The sequence below is a fragment of the Ursus arctos genome, unplaced genomic scaffold, assembly GCF_023065955.2.
Source record: "Ursus arctos isolate Adak ecotype North America unplaced genomic scaffold, UrsArc2.0 scaffold_23, whole genome shotgun sequence".
In the NCBI taxonomy this organism is placed as follows: Eukaryota; Metazoa; Chordata; class Mammalia; order Carnivora; family Ursidae; genus Ursus; species Ursus arctos.
In genome coordinates, this window is record NW_026622908.1 from 21,981,244 (window position 1) to 22,005,752 (window position 24,509).

General features: G+C 48.1%; 1 protein-coding gene across 5 annotated transcripts in view; it reads left to right on the forward strand.

Moving 5' to 3' along the window:
- The first annotated feature begins 292 nt into the window (after positions 1–292).
- The window catches only part of EHF (ETS homologous factor), a 40,716-nt gene continuing 16,499 nt past the window's right edge, over positions 293–24,509 (forward strand). Inside the window, exons 1-2 of one of the 5 annotated variants that reach the window (XM_026512134.4) lie at positions 293–421; positions 20,792–20,891. In XM_026512134.4, coding sequence (XP_026367919.1) covers positions 20,795–20,891 — 97 coding nt within the window. In that variant the 5' untranslated portion in view covers positions 293–421; positions 20,792–20,794. Of the gene's footprint in view, positions 422–8,281; positions 9,669–18,023; positions 18,187–20,791; positions 20,892–24,509 lie in introns of those variants that run through there. The other 4 variants (XM_057317492.1, XM_057317491.1, XM_057317490.1 and 1 more) reach the window with 4 other exon arrangements.

A 24,509-nucleotide genomic window follows, 5' to 3' on the forward strand; every position in this document is an offset into this window, starting at 1 on the left:
TGAAAAGAACAGTCACCACCAAATCAATTCCTCATCCATTAACAGGTCGTCTCTCTGTTCTTGAGACACAGGCATAACCTGGTTAGACCTGTTTTGTTTGAACACTAACGTGTGAGTTGGCCAAATGCAAATGAGCCAATGTTTGTAATCCTTTATTTTATTTTTTTAAAGAGCCCGGCAGCCAATCAGAAGAGGGGGAAGTGACTTAGGGAATTCCCGGTTGGTGGCTTATTGCTTAACATCCTACAAAATGATTTAAAATTATTGTCATATGCATTTATCTTCACTCCGATGAGGGCTCAGACGTGATAACACCCCTGGTTCCCTATCCCCGTGGGAGCTGGCGTGCGGGCTGCCTGCTGCCTCCCCTCCATTAGCCACAGCTATTGGATTTCCCACCCAGAATCTTTAGGTAAATGAGGTAAGTCCTTATTTTTAAACCTTCTTTTGAATCTGGAATTCAGACACCTGAGTGGAAAGAGCAGCCTGCCTTGAATCAGACGGATGAAAATAAAGCCGACTCCCGGAGGCAGCTGGCAGGGAGTGCAGCTCAGCTCACCTGCGCTGACCTCACTGCGTCCAATTCGGATTCTAGTTTGGAAGGCAGCTGGGCTTCTTTGGATATTATCTGTGAATTCGCTGCATTGAGTCTGGACTTCCAACCACTGTGAATTTAAAAAGCCCCCTGGTTTCCCTCTATCTGTGTGACAAAGCCATTTCCCTGGGGTGAATTGTGAAACAAAAAGGCAGCCAGGGATAGGCGACCCTGGTGTAGCTCAATGAAACCCGGGTTGGGGTTGGCGGAATAGCTGTTGGGGCTCAGAGCACACGTTCTCACCGTCTAGAGATGTCTTCTATGGGTAATTTTTCTGACTCACTGGTTGGAGAGAAAGGCAGATTTGTCTTTGGTTTAATCTGTTGCTGGAAAATGGCTGGAAACAGGCGATGGCGTAGGCACCCTCACTGGAAAAAGTGGTCAGGCAGCCCAAGGAGGCGAGGACACTGGGGAGAGCTGCACACCAAAAAATGGCTCTGTCCAGAAAAAAAAAAAAAAAGACAAAGAATTGTGTCATCTCGCAAGGGGACAGACTAACCCTTCGTTTGTGCCATCATGGGCTACTAAGACCAGACAGGCAGATGTGAGCCAACAGCACCAGATGCCCTTCCAAAACAGGGACTCTTTTCATGTGTTCGGACACCGCAGGGAAGTGCTGCCTTCAATGTGGGTAGAACTGGGAACTGTGTGGAATTCATGTTGGGGGTAAATAACAATATCACGCCAGGGAGGTAACCTTTTCACCATCCGTGGTTGAGCAGATTGAGCGCACCCCCAGTGTTGTGGAAGCGTGTGTCCTTCTAAGATGACCTGGGAGACCCTGTGCGTCTGCGTCCACAGGGTCTCTGCTGGTTATCTGCGCTGATCTTAGTCACAAGGAGAAAGTGGGGGCTCTGACTGAGAACTTTCCGACGGGAGGACCGATTCAGCAATTGGTTCTGCAGGCACGGGTGTGAGGATGTGTCCAGAGAGAGCCTTTCAATGTGTAAAAAGGTAGGCAAGGATCACGAGCGGCCATGTGCTAATGCCACGGAGGTCAAGGGACGGCTGATTTCTGATAGGGAAGGTGAAGTCCTTAGGAAGTGCTTCATGGGTAAGAGGTCCCACCAGAGAAAGGGTCGTCAAAGATTTCAAGAATAATTTTAACAACTGTATTTGGAATTGGCAGAAGGCTTCACTTGTCCTCGTTTTGCGATCTAGCATTCTGAGACTCCGACATAAGCCATCCATTCCGTGTTCTTATAACCCAGAGTCGTGTGGGATCTGTCATTTCTACACCACCTGCTAATGGCTGATGCGGATGAATTTGAAAAGCCATGGGGACCTGAAATGAGGGTCACTTAGAAGTCTGTGATCATATTTGAAAGAATAACAAATATCATGGAGACAATCCTTCTCCACGTTTCCGAAGTACTTCATAGAGGCCTTTTAAAAGAACATAACTTGGGAGGAGTAACTGCCGTAGGTTCTCTTGTGTTGCTGTTCAGGACGGCAGCGTTAGTCAGGCCCCTCCTAGAGTGACTGTGGGCAGGGCAGCGAATCTGATTCAGGCCTCGAATGTACGGAAGATCTCAAATTCAATTCTATTTGTCCTTTTGTGTTCCAAAGCATTTATTTGTTAAATTCAGACAACAGTTTTTACATTTTTTTTCTGTCTTTTAATATATTGTGAGCTCCCCCAAATGGAGACGTCTTAGACCTCCGAGAAGCCCTACATTCCTCTTAATGGTTCTGTGCTTTTTATACTCTCATTAAATAACCTCTTTCGATATCTTTTTGACCCCTGGAGACGCTGAGACAAAAAGGAAATTGAGAGGTTAAAATATTTACTCAACTGTATTCAATTAGCTAATTGGAAACTGGAAGGAACTCGGATCGGGTCCTAGGTCAGAATGTGAGTGCTTTGGGCCAAAGTTCACTTCTAGGAAATAGAATTTAGCTTTCTGGAATCTTGTAATGTTTTATGTTCTCCTCTTTCTCCCCTACTCCCCAGCTTAGGGAATTTTAGCCCTGGGCTGTAAGCTTCAGACCACCTCGCTTTTCTGAGAGTCCCGCCTGAGAACCCTGCTCGATGCGAAAGCATCAGGCACAGACAGAGAGGTTTAAACACATCTTTCAGAAGCCCTTCAGTCTGGTCCCCTTTCTCCAGATGGAGGCCTCTCTGGCCCCTTTCCAGCAGAGGCGATTTTCAGAGAGCTCTGGGAGGTGGGCTGGGGTGGACACCAAGAAGGCCACGGCAGAACCCACTCACACCTTTCAGGAGCAGAGCCACGGTTTTAAGAAACCAAATAGGAACTTGGAACTTGATCCTTGGTCACACCTTTTTGTGGCGTTTCAGCCCATTTCTCTTGTTTGAGATCTCTTTCTGGGACAATTGAAGTGACAGTCATTTCTGTTGTGGGTGGGGCTCCGGGTCCGGAGGCATGGAGTCCCCTAGGGGCTCTTGTGTTTAGAGACTACGCATTCTCACCCTGGCTCTGTTACTGGCTCACTGATGCAGGGTGGCGGCTTCCAGCTTGGGTAAACCGAGTCTGCGAGGGGGATTGTCCTCGGAAGACAGAGGGAGGATGGCAGTCAGATCTTGCCAGTGTTGTCTCAAATCCGTTGCTGAATAATTGAAGAGATGAGGACGATAATAAATTCTATTTAATGTTTTCTTGTCTAATTTTTAGTAATATGATTTGCTTTAAGGTGCAGGTGACTGGGCTCTTGCTAGAAATAGGTGACTGTTATGTTTGTTTCAGTGTGACGGGGTTTTAAAAGACCAGGCTCTAGGGCTGTGCAGAGAACAAATGGTACAGTGGGGAGAATGGCTCCCACAGCAGCTAATATTAGGATGGGGCGTATGTTCAAGCCAAATGGCATTGATGTCAGGAAGCCGAGTTGTGCTGGAGTAGAAATTTCCATGGATCTCCCAGAGTTATTTGATAAAAAAAATTTATCGGGCTTCAGAGGGGAGGAAAAAAAAAGATATTTCTTCAAGAATCTTCCCTGAAGAATTTCAGACTTACATTTTTGAATGATGGGAGCACAGTGTGCGCGAGGCGGTACCCGGGACTGGCGGGCAGTCAGGAGACCTGGTTTTCTAGTCCTGGCAAAGCCGAGTGCCCAGAGCAGGACACCCCATCTCTCTGGGCTTTCGTGTCTTCATCCAGACAAAGGTGTTTGAACCTGGTTATCTTTAAGCTCTGTTTCCACCTTCAGATTCTGATGATCGGGAGAAGGCAGGTAAGCCCAGCGGTCAGCAGGTTTCGCTTGAGTTTGAGCAGCTGAGAAGGGTGGGGGACGCCCTCCTAAGGATGAGACAGGAACGAAGATCAGTAGGAGCCCTTCAGTGGCTTCCTTAAGGTCTTCGGACCATGGCTGAAGGGATACACCTGGTGGAGGTACTAAGACCAGATTCCTAGAGCCTTGATTAAGGGTGTTAGCTTCTGTTCCCATGACAACATCTCATCTTTATCAGTGTGCCTCAGGAGTTCAAGGTGGGTGGGGGTGTAGAAGTGGATGAAAGCAACTGTTTCTCGGCCACAGGGCCCGCTGATGCTGTCCTCTGTAAAACACCAAGGCAGCCTGCTGGAAACATTCGGGCACCCATGGAGTCCACTCCGTTTGTGGGTGCTAATCAGCTTGCTTGACTGACTGTCCAGGGATTATTGGCTGGACTGGATGGAGATGGACTCCCTTCTCTTAGAAGAAGAACCAAGATGCCATCAGAGGGAGAGCATGGCTGGCCCAGCCGCTGGGCAGCCCACCCGGAGACTCGGTGTTCTCAGAGGGCCTCAGCCTGAATCTGGAGCAACCAGAGCTTGCAACAGGGTCAAACAGAATGGCCCATTTAAAGAGGCTCCAGGGGCTTTAATTGGCCTTGTTTTAAAAGAGACACCCTGTAAAATACTCCTTTGAAAATTGATTTCACTAGCACCTAACCACACTCTGTCTTCGGTTTGTTTTATGGGCTGGGTCCCTTGTTCTGGTTTATTGGATTCATATTATCTCTCCTCTTCCGATCTCCCTGCACACCCTGGCCCTTAGAGCCTCCTTCCCTGCCTTTCTTAGAAGCATCTTCATCCTTATTAAGAGTATCTGCCTATTTATTTAAAAATGTGGCCAGCATTGGTGGATTTAAAACATGTTTTCTGAGGAAAACAAAGCCAAAATAAAAAGGAACCTAAATGTCAACTATAATATTTTTACAGACCACCTCATTAGCCCTATTATTTTAACATAGCTACTTATTTTTACTTTTGTATGACCTCATCTAGACGCACACTCTTTTTGAAGTTGTTGCGATTGTGGCGACCTTAAAATTGCTTCTTTTGTCCCTTCCCTCTCACTCTATGTCATAGACGTACAATAACCAGTCCTGGGGGCTGGGCCCTCATTGCGCCAACTGTGGATAAGAAAATTTTCTGCCACCCTGCCAGCCCTTCCTTAGCTTGATAACAACTTCTTCTAAAAGTCTATTGGGTCTTAGAATACGAAGAGGGCCTTCTACTTTTTGTATATGACAACGGAGCTTGAGAATATGGCTGTCTTGTAGATAGTGTTTTGGGATTCCTCTTAGGAACCTTTGAAAACACTCCGTCAGTAGGGCCAATCAGATTTTCTGGTGGATGAGATCAGTGAGGTCTGGAAGGTGAAGGCTATTTTTGGTGCCGTCTTCATGGTGACCACTCACAAGACTTGGTCTGCCTCTGCAGTGGGCTTTCGATTTGGCCCCAAGTTCAGCCAGATGTCCACTTAGAAACTCAGACAGCACTTAGCTCACCTTTCACCCATCTTAACTCCACCGGCTAGAAGGCTGTGGGCTGAACAACGTTGAAGAACAATAGACTTTGGCCGCTTGTGTATCTGAACTGGGCGGGAGGCTGTGAGTGTTTTATTGCTTGGAAGCAGCTGGAATGTGTTACAGAGAACGCTGGGTTTAGAGTCAGAGTACCTGGGTTCAGATTTGACTCTGACACTGAGTAGCTGAGTGAGTTTGGGTGAGTTATGAAAGCTCTAGACTTCCTCCTCTGGAAGATGAGGTTAATAGCATCCGCACATGGCCGTTGTCAGGATGAAATTAGACCAAAAAATCTGAAAATACTTGGACAAATGCTTGTGAGTAAATAATTAGTAATTTGTAGAATGGAAATTGAGGGTAAGTCCTCCACATGGGTGTTCTCGAAGAGTCTCGATTGGGTCAGAGTGGATGAATAATTCCGGGATTTCGTTTTTCAAGGTGATCGACGTAGATTCTGCACTGTGACCTTGGGAAAGAAGTGCAATAAGGTTTTCACTGGGGAAGGCGGGCAGCAGGGATGTGGGATGAACCATGGTAACGGGGGACCTCCAGATTGAGCTTGGCTTGAGCCGGCTGCAAACCACATCCTGTAGGAGTTCCAAGGAAGACCTGTGGGCACCTGGCATGTTCCAACCGTGTGTTTTGATGCCCGGCATGTAAGGGGCTTTCAGAAGAGACTGATTCCCCTCCAGGAAGTTCACTTAACCGACTGCAACATCGTATACCATTGCCCGCCCCTAAAATTCCTGAGAGTGTCCCCAGATGTATACTGGCTACTACCGTCAGCGTTCTAGAGGCTTTGAAAAAAATCGCAAGACACCATGGGGTCTGCCTCTTGGTAAATTGTTCAAATGACACTCGTAGTGCCTTGTGAGTGACTTGTAGTCACGTGGAAGTGGTTTCTAGAAGCTGTTTGAGTTGCACAAGCAGTCCTCTCTGTTAATAAAAGAGCAAGATTCTAACCTAGGACCCAACAGGCTCCTAGTGTCCATGGAAAAAATTCAAGGAGTTTGCAAACTTGGGTGTATAAAAAATGATGTTTTTATTCTTAATAATCTAACTAAAATTTAACATTGTCTCTCAATAGAAATGTAGGCAAAACTCTACAGTAACATTAGCTGTGACTGACTGTCACCGAGAGAGATTAACAGACATTTTCATATCACATTATACCTGTTGCAGATGTCTCAAAATATCGATGTCCATCATTACTTTGATATCATGGATGTTATTCGACCTGCACTAAATATTCTTATTTAATGCGTTAATAAAGAAGCACATATATTGTTATGATATTGCACATTAATTTTAAAAAGTATATTGATAGTTGTATTTCAATATAAACTTCCTTTCTAATCTTGTTATTTTAATTTGTCTTTTAAAAGCATTATTTTGAGAAGGGGTCCATAGGTCTCACCGGACTGCAAAATGGGTCCATGCATAAATAAATAAAAGTGTAGGAACCTTTAATTTATAGCATTCTCTTGCACAGGGCCAATGGAATGGTTTCTGAATGACGTCAGCTAATAGATGGTCTCTGTCAAAGCAGGGGTATATGTTCTTCCCACTCATTGTTTTTGCCTATGGGTAACTCTGGAGTTGTGGAGGGACCTTGGCATAATGAATATAATGATTAATAATAATTAATAGTGATGATAATAATAATAGTAATAGCAGCTAGCATTTGTTGGGTGCCTGCTGTAAGCCAGGTGTTATTACAGGCATGTTCAATGCCATATTTTAATACTACCAACTACTTTAGGAGGTCATTCATGGGACAAAGACAAAAGATTCCCCCCTGCTCCCCATGGTGATAGAGCGTTGCTGCAGGTGAAGGCAAAGGATGGGACTGCCCCACTGGACAGGGCCAGTGTCCTGGGCACGCAACCCGTGTGGTAACACAGGGCTCCACACTTAGGTCTTGGGCATGGTTTAATGCTCTGCGATTACAGTCTTGACATTCTTAATAGCTTTTGAACATGGGGCCCTGCGTTTTCCTTTTGCATCGAGCCCTGCAAATTACGTAGTTTGGTCCGTCTCTGGTTGGGATGAAGTTGTTGTAATGTGTGACAACTCCTGATACTGGGGAACCGGGAATCTGCTTGGAGATCCCCCTTACTCATCTGGCTGACCTTTGGTGGAGAGCTGCGGCCTGTCAAAGAGGGATGCTGTAGTTTCTGAGTTGGTGAATTTTGTGATTTTTTGAATGTCAAAGATTTCTTTCCACCAAAGCACCTGGAAGAATAGCTGAATAGACGGTACCTGGTTCCTTGGAAAATCTTTCTGGTAGGGAGTTGTTTACCTTGCTGTTGGGTTTTTTTGATTTTTCATTTCCCAAGGGGCTTACTACATAGACAGGGAGCTAGGAGAAGCAGGGCGGAGTGTGTTCCGGAAGGGAAAAAGAGACCGGGTGTGCCGAGAGTCTCTCATTCTTGTAGGAAGGTGATATGAGTGAACTTGGCTTTCTTGCCTTTTGTCCTTTAATGATTATCTGTGCAAAAAGATGCTACTTCTTCTAAAGAGGAGATCCTTTCATCTGTGAGGAGATTCAGATCGTAGCTGCTTCTCAGGTCCAAGACGATCGTGGAACGAGCCTTATGAGGTTCTATTGACATTTTACGGCTTTTACAAACTGTGCCAGGGTCATGGGCATAGTAGAAGAACGGGGGGACTCTCCTGGATTTGTTGGTCAGTGTGATGGAATTCAGGCTCCCAAATGACACATCCACAGTCTCCCTCTCGTCGGCGTGATGTCTGCAACACAACACAGTGGGTCTGTCATCAGGATGGTGACGGCTCAGACACCAGGTGCTCTTCCAAAGGAGCCATAATTTCCCCTTAACTTCTCAACTGTTGTTTTTTTTTTTTTTTTTTTTTTTTGCCTTGTTATTATTACTGCTCTTTTATCATGGCTAATAAGTCTGATGGCTTCAAGCAGCCAAGCCCAGCCCCTGAGTCAATCTGGGGCTTTCAACAAGAAGCCAGACAAAAGTTTTGACAGGTGGGTTGGAGTGGCCATGAGCTGCTGCTTCTGTGGCATCGGGACGGACGGACACCAGAGGGAGGTTTTATAGTTGGGCACAAGTAGGATGGGTGTGCCGCCTATTTACATTTAGGGAAAAAATGATGGGAGCCATTCTTAAAGTATCTCAATTTCCACAAAAGCGTGAGGTTCTAAAAGACATCCTCTTCCACTTCAGAAATACAAGGATCCATTTTTAGTTACAGAGAATTATGTTGCATTTTCTGTCATTTTCACCCCCCCCCACCAACTCCCCAGCACATTTACTATAATATATCCAGTCCATTTAGTAGCTCTGTGTCCCTGGGTAAGTCACTTAACCTCTTGCGCCCCGTCTGTAAAATGGGAATAATATTAGTACTAGTGTCCGGGGTTAAATGAGATCATTTCTGTAAAGCCGAGCTCAACTCCTAGCACATCGGGGATGTTCAATAAATAGAAACTATCATCACTGTCATAGTTTTGGGGGTTGTTTTGTAATGAGTCTGTGAGATTCCATGTAGTGGCTATTGATCTTTCTTTGGCTGGAGCATCTTGGTTTTTTTCTTGGAAAGAAAACTTGCATCTCGAAATGGTCAAATCCATTGTTCCAGTCCATCCCAGCCCCTCCCTGGCTCCAATCCCCACCTCTTACCTCTCTCCACCCTTCCCGCATTCCTGCACAGTTGGTCTTATTTATTTTTCAGTCAACTGAGGGTGTTGTTAAATCTTTTATTTTTCTGGCTGCCCGGTTTGGTTCTGAGGCACTCCGCTCCCTGCCCTGCTCATGACAAGAATGCTGGGGAATGCTCAGCCAGCCATGTCCCTCCCCTGCCGGAACACCCTGTTCTTAACGCTCCTTGAGAAGCAGCATTTCTGAGGCCTCCCCTGGCTGCCGTGACTCCCCCATTAAGCCAGTGGCCTGGTGATAATGAAGACCCGAAGGCTGAGAGAAAGCTGGGGGAAGGTGGTAATCTAGGGGAACGTCGCACATTGCCCACGTCCTGCGCTTTCTTCTCGGGGCTTAGAAAAGAGACATTGAGAGGCTTTCTCTGATTGTGTATATGGAAGGCTGGGTGATGATGGTGATGATTGCTTAATTAATGCTGCTGTGATCTGCATTTGAGTGATTTGTTTAGCACTTTGTGGCCCTTTTTGGCTTGAGCTCGTCATGTGATATTGACAAACTGATGAGAAAGGAGTGCAATGATGCTTGAATTAATGCAGAAATCACACCCCGAACATCTCAGGTCCTTTCTACCTGAGACGTGGGACCTCAAGTCACTTGGCGGAACATGAGTGAGTCTACACAGCCCACCTTCAAGGTAGGTATGGCTAGCCTCGTTTCCCCGATGGAAAAACTGGTCGAGGGACCAGAGGCTTTCAAATTATGCTTGTTGCCCAGGGCTGGTTGTAGGAAGTCTGTGGGAGAGGCCGGACTGAGACTCGGCACTCTGAGTCTCTGCTTTAGGTTACCTTAGACCACACCTACTCCCTGGGTCATGTTGACTTTCCGAAGTCAACCATCGGGAAGAGTGTGGTTTGGGTTTCGATCACCTCCCAGCAGCCCCTTCTCTGGTCCTGTTAATCTGATTCATGATCTTAACCTGGCTGACTGGAGGCTGGCCATGTCATTCTGCAGGTCTTGGACACCCCTCAGTGCCCTCACAGAGCCAGCCAATGGAAAAGTACAGTGTCTTCTGGCTTCTTGGTCCTGCCAGCTCTGGCTGGTCTATTCGATACCTCCTTTTCTGAGGGAGTGGGAAGGTAGCATCCAAACTGAAAGCACAGGTTTTTCTTTGGTTTTTATAGGAAAAACAAATTGGCATGAATGCTCAGTCAAACCAGCTCAGGCTGTTTGGGCAGATGCCTTTCTTTGCTTTTTTCTGTTTATTTTCCAACAAATCAATGCTTAACTGGGTTGTTATTGGAGCAGAGCAACAGGTGCAAAAAAATAACTCTGCTGCCAACTCAAATGAAAAGGTAGGCTTATCCCCTCTGGGAGGCATTCAGAAGATAACAGAAGACCCTGCCAGGCACCGAATTAACAGCTCTGTTTACGGTGGGTTTTCTGTTAACAACCTGCTCTCAACCCTCCCACACATAAACACGCCATTGTCTCGGGGAGAGACAATCAACCCTCCGAACAGCTCACTACTTTATTCTGTCCCGAGTGGAGATTGGTTTTGGCTGAGGCTGCTTTGTGAAACTCGGGGACACGCTCCTGTCTGCCAACTCGATGTCTTAGTAAGGGTTTCCTGGGAAGGCCAGGCCGTGGGGTTGCCGGACAGAAGAGGATCGGGCCTGCTTTTCAACATAGTCGCAGTTCTTTCCAAGGTTGGTTGGTTCCAAACGCCAACAGGCTTCCTGGTCCCTCTGCACTGGCTCCACTCTACCCCCAGCAGGAGGTGGGGAATGAGCTCTGACGACTTTGGAAAGAGCTACCATTGTGTTGGAGGTGGTGTCTTTGCTGAACAGTCCCATGAGGGCCGAGTAGCGTCTGTGTTTTGCTCATCATTGTGTCCCCAGCAGCTAGCAGAGTGCCCACCGTCTCGTAGACATTCAATAAATGTATGTTAACTGGGGGGGATGAATAAATATTTCTATTAGCAAGACAAGCCTTTCTCGATGACCCTTTCTCTCCACTGAAGGCCAAGACATCAATTTTCTTGGGTATGAGGCCTAACATCCCGGGTGGTTAAGTCATCTTTCGAAGGTCTGAGATGGGGGTGGGTTTGGGTAAGGGGTGACTCGGCCAACCAGGAGATTCTCTGGATGGAAATGACCGTCATAAAAATCCTCGGCAAATCCTGTGTTCTGAGGCCGGGTTTCTTTGTTCAGCATTCAGAGTCTCGTCCTTGTGAGTAGCTGAGGATTGTTGAATTTCACGATTTGGTGGTACTGAGCACCAGGAACTGCTTTATTTCAAGTTGGCAAACAATACAGCGATAGAGTCTCCCCCGTTGGTTTGGAGCTTGAGTTCTCTGGATTGTCTCTGACTTTACAAGGATTTCCATTCATAGATGTTTCCTTCAAGGCTACTATCTCCTGGAGTCAGTTTTCTTATTGTGAACATCTAGGGAAGGCGAATAGGTGAGGTTCTCAACCATGAGAGTGCTGGAGGATTGGTTAAGGGAGGTTCTGAAAAATGAAGATTCTGATTTAGAGGTTTGGGGTGGGAACTTGAAGTTTAACCCCTCCTCAGGTGGTGATGATGATGATGATGACGCAGGTGGTCTATAGATCAAACTCTGAGAAGCACCTGCATGGCCTCTTCAGCCTGGATGGAAAATAAGCATCCCAGGAGTACTGGATGCTCCAATGGCCATACCTGTGCCTTTCCAGAGACCTACAGAGACCTCGGGTTGTACTAGGAAGCAAGGCCTCTTTTTCTTCTGCTCTTCATTTTCCTCTCTATTTTATGATTTCTTGGTTTTAGAATAGAGAAGGGGATTAGCAGGGAGACACGTACTGATATGGGGAAAATGGTGAATTCGTTACTGCATTGCCCAACAGTCCGGAATGGCCCTGCTGGTCACAGCCTGGTTCCTACTTCAGCTCCCAATGGAGAGGGACAGTGGGGCTCTTCTTGGTGTCACTGTAGGGGAATAAGGCAACACCCATGCTAAGGAAGAGGATAAGAATAAAATCTCTGGGGGTTTCTCTCATAGGTCAGAATACACTTATGTCTCCTAGCCCTGACTCCACTACAAAGTTTTCTTTTAAATTTCAATCCAACGTGGCTGTAAGAGAGATTTCTTAAAGATCTATGTGTCCTTAGATCTGTAGGGGTCAATGGTCTTTAGAGAGGGTCTTTAGAGGGCCTGGGGCCCACGGAATATATGCAAAGCAAGGTATGGACGGATGTGCAGTTTTGGTAGGTGAGAGCCTCAGTGTCAAAAGGCTCTATGACCTTTTAAGATTCCAAGCTTGTCCTATTCTTCTTAGTTTGTCACATCTGAAAGGGATTGATAAAGGCCCTGCAGGTCATGTAAGGCAATCTTGTCTTTTGATCAACTTTGGTGCCTGTCCTCTGTCAGTATCTGCATCTTGTCTGGGTCTGGCACCAAGAATGATAAAGATCAGCATAATATGTATATTTCCAAATGGCTTGCAGTCAGTAAAGTGTATCTATAATGGATCAACACTTGGCTTCCCAACACGGCATCATCACTCATGAAAACGCTTGAAAGCCCAGGAATAATACTTCAGATGTTGCCCCTGGGAACATGAAATGTCTATTTCAAAACACATTATGAGGGTATGAAATTACTTGTGATGTAATCCCGAGAGGATCAAATACATTCCCCAAGCTTGATTCACATTTTGATTCATTTGGAAAACATGAATTATTGCCTGTCTTATGTTCAGTTAAATTTCACATGTACGTGGATTTTCTTTTCTCCTCTTTCGGAGGAGTTCTTTTGAAATGACAGTCATATTGAAACAGGAAGTCAGGAAGCTGTTGCAATATCCTTAGGGCAAATGCTGTGAATTCACCTGCTGGTAACTTTGATTAAGGCCTGAGAATAGTCTGGATATCGCTGTCATCACAAAAGTAATTATTTAAAATGCCTAATTGCTCCTCTGGCTTGAGGAGTAAAAATACCCACAAGGCAGCCAATTCTGTGGCAGTTTGGGGATGATGTGGTTGAATGAATAAAGGAGTCAGGAGGAAGGCAGACCGTGACTTTGACTCGCAGTCCTCTAGGGCTGGCGACGGGAATGCCGGCCGAGCCTTGCTTAAGATCTGCTCCGTGACCCCGATCACTCCCATTGTATTTTCACCCTCACGGCAAAAACCAGGCTTTCTGTCCTGAGGTCTAATTCAGATAAAGAAAATAATTATGGGTCGGTTTATTTCCAAAATACAAAATTAAAATAACTTTGTTGAATCAGAGGAATAGTATTTATATGTTGTATGTTCATACATCTATGTATGTGTGTACATACATGTGTATATGCATAGAGCTAGTTTAGGGGTTCGAAGAGTATCATGGCCCAGCTTTTAGGCCACTAACCCACTCCTACCTGAGCATATTGTGAAGGGGCAAAATGAAGGCAGCTTTCTATTTGTTCGTTCTGAAGGACCTCTCTGATACATTGCCACGAGAGATGGCTTCAGGTGGCTCTGACAAGGAGGGAAGAGGGGCTCAATCGGGGTCCCTGCATGATTGAATGAACCAGAGAGTTTTATAATCTTGGAGAAGCTTGATAAAGGAGTGAGGCCACAGATGGCACAGGGAGAACGCAGTGACTATGTGTGGATAGCGGACGGGGGTGAGGAGGGGTTGAAGGCAACTTTGTTCTCTGGCAAAGCACCCCCTTCTTAGCCGAAAGTGGCTCAGTTCCCAGGGTTTGCTGCTAGACAGTCCGAGTTTGAATTCTCCTCTAGCTCCAAATCTTGCTAAGCGGTGTGACCTTGAATGAGTTACCTGACCTCTCTGAGCCTCAGAAAGGCCATCTGTTAAATGACATCATGCCTGATAGAGCTATTGTGGGTGTTGACTGAGATAATGCATTTAAACCCAGCACAGAGCTCCCACATTGTGAGTGTTCAGTAAAGCCTAGCTACTATAGTATAGTTACGTATGCACGTACGGATTTCTAGAGCTGAGAGTGTTCAGTCCTACATCTTAGTAGTGCCACCACGGAGCAAAAAGCTTACCTCCCTCCAGACCCAAGCTGGGTTGTGTTTGTCTCTGCTGGCAGGTTCTCTGTGTGTATTTAAGGAGAGAGAGCAGTCGAGCAGTCTTTGGCCTTGTCAGGGGCCCTGAGACTGGGCAGAGCCTTGTAGGTTCTGGGGTGCATGGCTCCAGGTCCTTGCCAGAGTCCCAGGGGTGCCTCCTTCCCATTGCTTTTCTGTCCCCGTGAGCTTGAACCCCAGTTTTGCTGTGATTGAGTGCTCCTTGTGCTAAGGGAGCCTGTAGGATAGAGAAGCTCTCTGGCCACCCTCTGCCAGGAGCCCCCGTTTTAAGACGTGCCGCTGTCCTTTGCACCTGCAGACCAGGTGGAAGTACAACACGGAGACCATAACACAGAGCCTGCGGGCCGTGCTCTCCTGCCGCTCCTGGCAGCCCCAAGTACGGGGCGTCTGCTGGGAGGAAGGGGAGCAGGGGGAATGGCTGTCAGTCCCTGAGCAGGGACCATGGCCAGAGGAACAGAGCACGGCTTCTGTGAGCCGGGGCTAAGAGGGGCGGTTCAGAGCTCAGCCTAATAGCATATCCACACAGCGGCCCCAAACAGGAGGTGGGGAGGCCGGAGATCCAGCCTAGACTTGACTGTGGCAGCTAAAGCTAGAATTACAAAGCGTTGTATAGATGGTAGAAGTTCCAGGCCTTGCTTGAGATGAACTTGGCTGTCAATTTTGTCCTTGGAGATTCAATAAAATCCTAGTAATAACACAATAAATAATAATAATAATAATAATAATAATAATAATTATAAAAACCAGCTAACATTCCCCAAGTCCTTACTATGTGTCGAACACTTTTCCAAGGATTTTACAGGCATCATCTCATTTTGTCTTTCAACAACACTTTTCATATCATCTCCAGTTTATAAATTAGGGCTCAGAGAAACTGAATAACTTGTCCAAACTTGCCCCTTTAGTAAATTGGCAAAGCCAGGACATAAATCGTGTTTGTCTGACCCCAGAGCCTGGCATTCCCAACCATTACACTCTCCTGCCTCTGAAGGGTCTACGCCGACCCCAAGAATGTCCTTGCAACCAACCAACACACTTTAAAGAGAGACTCATGGGCCGACCTTCTAGTAATAGCTGACACTTGGGGGGCACTTGCCACGTATGAGCTAATATGTGAGAACTGCAAATGTTTTCACCTTCCCCACACATCAGCCCCATGTCCCCCCACTTTTTGTCTTATGGGGAAACTGAAGCTTTAGAGAAAATAGTACCTTCCGGAGGTCAACAGAGCCTGCCAAGGTTCAGAATCAAGAGTTCAACCCTTACCATCGGAGGCATGAGTTCCTCCTCTTAGGATCCACTCTCGAGCCACGGAGCAACGCGAGGCTAGGTCTGGAGCTCCTCACACCCTGAATTTATAAGTGAGATTCAGGCTCTGTGGCTAGGCCCCTCCATCTCCCATTTGTATCCCTGCGCAGAGCCAAATGTGAGACGCTTAAACTTTAGGGTCAGGCCAAGTGTTGGGTCACCATGTCAACACTTAGGCTGCCCCCGCCCCAAGACCCCCCTCCCCCGTCCCACCCTGTGCACGATGGTCAAGCTGGTGCTAGACCGGAGCTTAGCCTTTGATGGAAGCCTGGAGGAGGACTGGCCACGAGGACGGTGGCTTGTCTCTCCATGTGAGTGACGCAGAAGTGGTCCAAGTCCTTAGCGAGCAGGGCACTGTGGGGGGTTGTGTTTTACCTGGAGCTTCCCATGAACAAAGTGGGGAGCAGAAAGTGGCCTGTCTCTCCCCCTCAGACCCTGGGCTGTGGCCACCCCAGCACACTGCTGTGCTGTCTCTCTGCAAAAAAATGCATTTGGGGTTCGCCAAACCCTAGCGGCTCATCATTTGTAGGGGACTTGATGCTTAAGGTCGAGTAGGTCCTGACTGGGAGTCTGGCACGAGGTAGGCGTCCATATGGTCTACTGGGCAGCGTGTGTGCCTCCTCCCCTTCAGATGAAGAGCGGACTTCTGTCTCCCAAGTGTCAGTCTTAGAAACTGCTGTGTAGGTGGGGTGCCTGGCTGGCTCCGTTGGAAGAGCACGAGACTCTTGATCTCAGGGTTGTGAGTTTGAGCCCCATGCTGGGTGTAGAGGTACTTAAAACTAAAAAAAAATATTTAGAAGGAAGGAAGGAAGGAAGGAAGGAAGGAAGGAAGGAAGGAAGGAAAGAAAGAAAGAAAGGAAGGAGGGAGGGAGGAACTGGCGTGCAGAGGGTGACGTCCTGGGTGAATGTGGAACTCTGGACAATCACTGGGGGCGCAGAGTCAGATACCCTTCTCTCTGATGGTTGCTGCCATGAAGGGAGGGTTAAGAGAAGGCAGATGAAGAAAATCTCTGAATAATCCACATTTCATTTCACCTTGGGTTTGAAATCAAATGCACAGGGTGTGTGTGTGTGTGTGTGTGTGTGTGTGTGTGTAGTTTGTAATAGCCCAAGTCGCAATGTATGCTGTATTCCCAGAGTGCGCAGCCCCTAGGAAGACACAAAGGTGGCCCGGATGCCCCACGCACTTTCTTCACCTCCACTTGTAAGGCAATTACTCTTTATTTGTACCGAGCGCGGCACTGGGTGCTTTAAAGCCTCTTACCTTTTTCAATCCTCTAGCAAATCTCTGCGGTAGGTCCTAATACCATGCCTCTCTCCCAGGAGAGGCTACAGCAGTTCGGAAAAGCTGGGGGACAGCCCAAGGTCACCACACCAGCATGATCAAAGCCTGCGGCCTCCACAGGCTCTCTTCTAACTGTGTTCTCCACTGGGGGTGATTTGGCCCCAGGGGACGTTTCGGGGGAGGGAGGGACCTGGAGGGGGTTGTGTCTGGCTTGTAGTGGCTAGAGTCCAGGGAGGAGCCACCATCCTGCAATGCCCAGGAAGGCCAGGGAACCCTCCCAGCACAGGGCTTCAGTCTCGCAGACGCTGAGAAAGTCAGCTTCTCACCCTGAGCACTTGGCCATCGTTGCCAGAATTCCCCCTTGAGCTAGAGATGAGGACCCAGGGGTTCTTTTCTCTGCTTGCTTTTGACTCGAAAGGGGGAATCATTCTTATTGAGGCTCTGAATTTACTTCTGCCAATCTTGGGAAGAAGCTAACTGTGTTGGAGAAACTGCTTCAGAATTGGTGTTTAAAGAAAGGGCAAAAAACCGATTTTTGCTGGAGGGTGTGCGTGCCGTGCTGGACCAGACATCATTAAATCCAGTAGGTTATTCATCCTTCAAAACAGGACATTGACATTCCCCCTCCATGCCCCCTCGAAGGCCAGAGAAGAAACTGAGTTTGGAAAGGTTGTCACACTCAAGGTCACGTGGCTTACAGACGGGGAGCCTGGATTCAAACCCAGACCGCAAAGCTTCCAAAGTCTCTACCTGTATCGACGAGATATTTTTCTTCAAGAAACAATAAAAGCTATGCTGATGGTAAACTGGGAAGCTTACAGAGGCGCATTAAAAAAATCCCCCTACTTTGTAATTAAAAGGATTGCTTTTTATACCCCATAAAAGTAATCTCGATGTGCCATAGAAAGTGTACATTAGTATATGGGAGTGTGGGTGAGCTGGGTATAATAATGCTTTTTTACAATTCTCAAGGGACATTTATTATCTATCATCTCATTTGATCTCCTCAAGACGCTTGGGAGGCTGTCGGTGGGGGGCAAATGTCCTTTTCCACCTGAGGAACTGGGCCTCAGAGGGGGTAGGACTTGGGGAGAGGCCGTCAGCTACACTAGCCCTGGGCTTTCTGTGCTCACCCCTCCGGGCACCGGCCGCAGCATCACGGTTGGAGACGCTGACCTTCTTTTCTCATGAGCCTGGGTGAGCTCGAGTGAACTCTGACTCAGTAAGGGTTAAGCCACATAAACTCTTTTATGAGTAGTAACCATTTACTGTGCCCTGTAAAAAAAAAAAAAAAAAAAAAAAAAAAAAAAAAAAAAAGGGCCCCTTGCTGTGCTGGCTCCTTTCCCTAGCAGGGGGGTGCCAGAGGGAGCAGTGTTCATGCGCACAGGCCAGCCCCTTGGGGGGCCAGGTGCTGATGGGGCAGCTGGGGCCTCCTCGTCCTACAGGCTTCTTTGTGGGTTGAGAGTAGTCCTGGACGCCTTCAGGAGATCACGGAGAGAGAAGATAACCTGCCCCAAGGGAAGGGGCTTGTGGGCGTTTGGTCGTAAGTGGAGAACTGGCCCGTGCTGTCCTGCGACATTTATTGAATTCCTTGCCATTACCTGCTAAGCTTTCCGCACGCACGACCTCATTTGATTCTCTCAGCCCTTTGAGTTTGGGGTTGTTCTCATTTTATAGCTGGGGAAAGTGAGGATCGGAGCATTTTGGGGCTGCACATGCTTGGAACTGGCCGGATGTCATGCACGGCCAGCAGGGGACCTAGGATCTGAGCCCACCTCTCCCCAGATCTGAAGCCGGGATGCTCAGCCGTCCTACCAACCTGCCTTCTAGATTTGGGGGGAGGGGGAAACAGAACCCCGAACTTGTCTTGCTCCCACTGAATGGCCGCTGGGAAACAGCCCTGCAGGCAAACCCTTCCGAAAGCATTTCAGGGAAGCCTTCCCCACCCCTCAACCCCAGGCTGAAGGGCCGATCCCTCCTCCATGCAGATGGGCTGGGCTCTGAGCTTCAGCTCTTTCAGGGTTAAACAGTAACCTTTCTACTGCTTGTGGTTGAGCAAATGCCAGCGAGGAACAGGCCCAGCCTTGAGCAAACAGGAGACTGGGCCATGCCCCTTCTCTCCCCCAGCCACCCCTCTGGGGACCTGCAGGGTTTCTGTCGCCCTGGAGTCCCCCATTGGATTGCTTAGCTGAGGGCAAGTGTTCTAGAAAGCTCAATAGGAAAAAGGAGAGGAAGGTTTGGCTTGGGTTGGTCTTCCTTCTCTGAGACTGAGAAGCAAGGAGGTTTCTGGACAGGGAACAGAAGAATTGAAGTAGTCACCTTCTTTAAATTTTTGTGCGGGGAAACTGAGGCCCAAGATTGTTTCTGGTTTGGGTTACCAGAAGGGGAGCAACTCTCCTCCTCATGCCACCTGCTGTAGAGCTGTGCTTTACTTCGTGCCACGTGCTCCAGGTTTTAGAAGCTCTTTTAACCTCCAACCAACACACACACAGTAGGTATGGTGACTTGCACTCTGCACGTGAGGAAACGGGTTCAGAGAGGGTAGTGATGTGTCTGAGTTAATATGAACCAGCTGGGAAGGGGCAGTGCTTGGAATCAAGCCTGCTCTTTCTGGCTTTGAAGCTCGCGTATATGGTACCACCACACAGAACCCGGCTCGGCCCTCTTCCCGGCCCGTAGTCGGCTGGGGTCCTGTCTTTCCTTCTCCACCTCCTACTTAGGCTGGATTCTGGCCTAACTGCCAAACAACCATGGTGATGTTAATAATCCTCACGAATGTCCTGTTTGGCTTAGCTGGACTCCCAGTCACTGCTCTGTCCCCGGTCCCTGGAACAGTACCCAGCCCATTGTAGGGCGGGTAAATATTTGTTGAATAAATCAATACATGAATGAATTTTGATGCCTCTTTCAGACCCCTTTTCTCCCATCTGAAGCCCTACCTAGAATCAGAGAAGTAGGAGCTAAGTTAGAGGAAGGAGTTTGGGGGGCTGGAACTGCTCTGCTTGACCAATTTCAGTCCTGGGGATGTTGATGACACGCAACGGTGCAAGATTTCCCCCAAACAGGCAGAAAAGTTTCCATGAGCTGCTGCTCTAAGGCTATGTCCTCTCCCCACCCCAACACTCTAGAAAGAGCAAGTTATCTTTACAGACCCAGGGGGACGCTCAATCGCCTTCTGGAAACAGGCAACTCTTCTTTTGAATGATTGAACTCACTTCCAGGGCTTGAGGCTGAAAGGAGGAGGGTGGCCGGCTTCCTGGTAGGGAACAGTGTAAACCCTGAGCATGGAGGGGACTACTTCTGAAGCGTAACATTTTCACGTAGTTTTAAAAAATCCAAACAGTCCCATGCGAGAAAGGCTCTTCCCCTGTGTCCTTTCCTGAGAAAACGAGAGCAGAAAGTCACCGCCAGGTCAGCTTCGAAGCCTCTGGTATTCTCCAGGGCTCTGAAAGGAGAGAGGAAGCTTGTCAGAAGTTTCACCAGGAAGGAAGGAGAGGGGCAGTGTCTCGTCAGAGAAGCCGACTGATCCCTGATGTGATCATGGAGCCAAATACTGGAGGCGCTCTAGGGACATAGGAGTGAAGTCCTCTGAGATGTGGCCGTGGCCATGGCCTGTGGCTGATGTCTGCACTAAGGAAGCTTGGCTAGGTGTCTGAGTGCAGGGCCACTCCGTCGTGGGGGCTTGTGAACGCCTGATTTCAGATCCGAGTTCCTGCACAGGTGCCGGGGCTGGGCCTCTGCCTGCTTGGATTTTTATTGATTGCAATTCTACTTTGCACAAAATCTCTTTGGCATTTTCACTTTTGTTAAAAAAAAAAAAAATCGTGGCTGCTGGCCAGACTCGCCCTGTGAGCAGGCATTGCATTTTCCTCCTGCTTCATTCCTGATCAGAGATTATTCATTTATGAATGGGTGGCTGTAAAAACTTGCCTCATGCATATGAAAGTTGAACCTGGAAATTTTTAATTGCCCGTGAGTTTTGCTTTTACTGAAAGGACTGTGGTAACATGCTTTGGAGGCAATGGATGGAAGGACAAATTCTTTTTTTTTTTTTTTTCCTTCTTCCCGAATTAACTCTATGATCTGTGCTCTCAAATGACGTTTGTCCAGGAGGCCCTGACTGAGTGAACTGTTTGATCCCCTTACAGATCATGATTCTGGAAGGAAGTGGTGTAATGAATCTCAACCCCAGCAACACTCTCCTCCAACAGCAGCCAGCCTGGACAGACGGCTACCCCACGTGCAATGGTAAGGGGACCGAATGGGTGTCAGTGTCATTTCCCTGGGAGGCTTTTCCCTCTGCTGCAATTAGGCTTCGTTTCCCAACTTCATGTTTGAAAAATACAGGTTTTATTCAGCAGCGGTGTGGGGACGAGGGGAAATGGAGAACACTTCATGCTGGAGGTCCCGACGGGCTCTTGGGGCTCCAGACAGAAGCCCATTGGACATTTTCCATTGTTTCCTCCCAAAATTCAAGGCAGCCTGGCAGAGAGCGTGCTAGAAGATATGCCCGAAGGGAAGGCCACCTGTTGATGCTATTAACAGCTTTTGGCTGGGATATCAAGATAGGATAGCGAGAAAAGCGTGTGTGTGTGTGTGTGTGTGTGTGTGTGTGTGTATGTTTGCATGTGTGTGCACACATGTGCATGTGTGTTGAGCAGAAGTTTGGAACTTCAGGAAGACAGGGTTATAGCGGCTTATTCTTTCTGTTTCATTTTCCAGTGACCTCCCTTTGTAAAGGGAGAGATTTGTCAGGAGACCATATGCCTCCCTTTGGTGCTTTAATTTAGAGCCCTTGATCAGAAGAGGGAGGACCTGCTGCTGGGGCTTCCAGAGGGTTTGGGGATCAAGGCCACGGCTTACTGTAGTACCCAACTGAATACAGATGTTGCCGAATCAGGCCCCACACCCCACCGAGAAGGCGCTAGGTCTAGGCCGAAAGCTGTGCATCACACTGCCGTGGGTTTAAGGAGCCCTAGGCCTTCTCCTGCCCCACACTTGCTGATAATCTCCTTGCAGGAGGCCTGCTGCTCTTGCTTCTCCTGAGAAAGGAAGATGGCCTGTCGGTCAGCAGAGTCTGCAAAGCAGGAGGTGGAGGGTAATGGAAGGGTTGTATTCGCCAGCCAGCAAGTGCAGCTCCTCCCCCTTCCATTCGGAACCCCAGTCAAACAAGGTTGGGAAGTGTGGTCAGGTGACCTTCCTTTACTTGGTCACCTGTCCACAAAACTGCTCTCCTCTCTGGGCAGTGAACTTTTCTGTGACTGGTGTCCCCAGGCTGGGCCCTGGATCATGGCAGCATTCCTTCTGTGTACTTTGGAGAAAGCGGGGGCAGTATGTTTAGCAGGGAGTAGAATTTGGGTGCCACTTGTATGTTTTACCTTCCAGAAGCCCCAAAGAAGGCCCAGCTCCTGGTCATGGTTGATGGGGTGAGGGAGGTCAATTGAATAATAGACAAGAGATGCACTCAGGATTTTCATGGCTTCTCCTAGAACTTTGGGAATCTGATGAGTCCCCCAGCAGATGGGGAGAATCCCCCAGTCAACTTGAGACAAAATCCAAGCTCTAACCGGATACAATAGGGGGAACCGTCCTTTAGTCTGGATCATGTGAAGTTGGGAGAGGAAATAGAGAAGCTTGTTGTCGGGTTATTGAGAGTTATTGTCTCTCATTGGCAAACTCAGAGCTGTACTGTCATAGCAGTGTAATTATTTTGGAAAAAAAGATCAAAGCCTCAGAGAGTCACAAAAATACAGCCCATCCTTAAACAGCCGTTTTTGTGAGACACCAAAAAATTGGAGGCACATGGGAATATCCAGCCTAAGTTCCGTGTGTTTGTATATTTGGGAATATTTCTATGTCATGAAATTTTGGAACTAGAGCGTTCCAGTCCTTGCCCCTGTTCCCCACCCCAATTCGCTTCCCCTCCAGGCCCCAAGCAGAGGCTGTAGGGCTGCTTCTGTCTGGCCATGCTGTATGAGGAGTGAAGCACACGCTGTGAGTGGTAGGTGTGACCCATGGCGCCGACCTTCGTGCCTAAATGACGTCCATCTCCTGCTGTTTGTGCTCCTGAGGCCTGGAAGTGGGGATGGATGCAGAGGGGGTGAGCACAAGTGGGACTGAGCTGGAAACATTTCCCCCTTCAGCGTCTCTGGGGGTGTTGAGGGCTACATAATGGCCATTATGGGACTCAAACCTTTGGAGCTCTTTGGCTCCTTGCCACTCAAACTGTATTCATGGACCATTCTCATCACCATTATCACCATCATCATCATCATGTGGCAGCTTGTTAGGAATGCAGAAACTCAGGCCTCACCTCAGATCTATGGAATTTGAATCTGCATTTGAACAATATTCCCTGGTGACTGACAATCACGTCAGATTTTGAGAAGTACTGATCTAGCATGCCTTTGAAGAAAAAAATTAGTGACAGTTTCCTCGCACTCTGTTTTCCTGTTGGTCCATCGTTCAGTTTGTGGGAGTCTCTGCTTGTCGTGTTCGGTTGGATTTCCCTGCTTCAGCCTGGTGGGCTTCAGTAGTGTCTTCCCCTTGTCCCTGCCCCTCGTCTTTCCTGGACGAGAGCTCCTTCCTTTGACCTCTGTTTTCAAGGGGACTGTGAGAGCTCAGCCCTGTTACCATGTCCTCAGAGGATGGCTCTCTCCTCTCCATCCCCTCCCAGGACTTTGGGGTGACTTTGTGAGCATGGGAGAGTCACGTATGTAGAAGTTTAGCCCATATACAGCTCAGCAATATTTATTGGTTTGGATGAACTTGACTTTTTCACTGGTATTTAATTTAACCATCTTGCGAATGCACCTCAGACCCTTCTAGGTTTCTACATGATCTCTTCTTCAGCAACGGATTCCACGAAAGAAATTACAGAGAGCACCTACGATGGCATAGTCTCTGAGGCTGGTTTTGTAGGCAATGCAAAGATGACTAAGCCCGAGTCTCTGACCTGGAGTTTACAATTTACAAAGCAGAATAAGACAGAACCTAGAGATGTGTAAAGTAAAGCAAAACATGACAAACGCCATTAGGAGAAATACCAAGCACATCTGTTGGAGATTCAAGGGACATCGAGCCCTGAATAATAATTTTTTTGGGGGGGAGGGGTCTGTGATGGTGTTATGGGGTGGCCAGAGTCTGCTAACTGGGTAATTATTCAACAGGGACTGACTGGCAGGATACAAACCCGGCTGAAAGAACACGAGAGAAAAAAGGCAGAAGTGATAGGTCACTTGGAGAATAGTTATGAAGAGCCTCAATGCCTGGCTTGGCCATTTTGTACCCAATGTCAGTGACTAATGGGAAGCCCCTGAAGGTAGCTGAGTAGGGAAGTGACGTCACAGTGGCTGTAATAACCAGTGTGGGGCCGGGGTTGATCAGCACAGTTAGCGGGCGGCTAGGCTGGACCACTCTAGAAGCAAAGGCATCATAGAGAAAAAGAATCTTACTCTCAGGCCTCATTTTCGGTTGAAAATGGTCTGAATCTGGGACTATGCATGTGCGTGCATGTGTGTTTGTGTGTGTGTAAGATAGAGTTAAAAGCAGGAGAGAGAAGAGAGAGGAAGGGAACGGTGTGGGTGTGGACAATAGGCTAGTAAGTTGCGGAAACTGTAGCGATGCCTTCGCCTTCCGGGTACTTCGCAGGAGCCAGGGGCGCGCTCACGCGCTCAGAGCATTTCAGCTCCGTGTCCTCCCGGAGCGCCGGGGGCTAAGCAGGGAGGACGTGAGGACGCAGGGGGACCCATTTCTGGGAACCTCCTCTCTAGCGCCTGTTCTGGCTCCGATCCCCCACACGGACGTCCCCCGGCTGGGGTAGTGCCGACGTCGGGCAGCCACGCGATGCCTCCCACGTCCGAGATT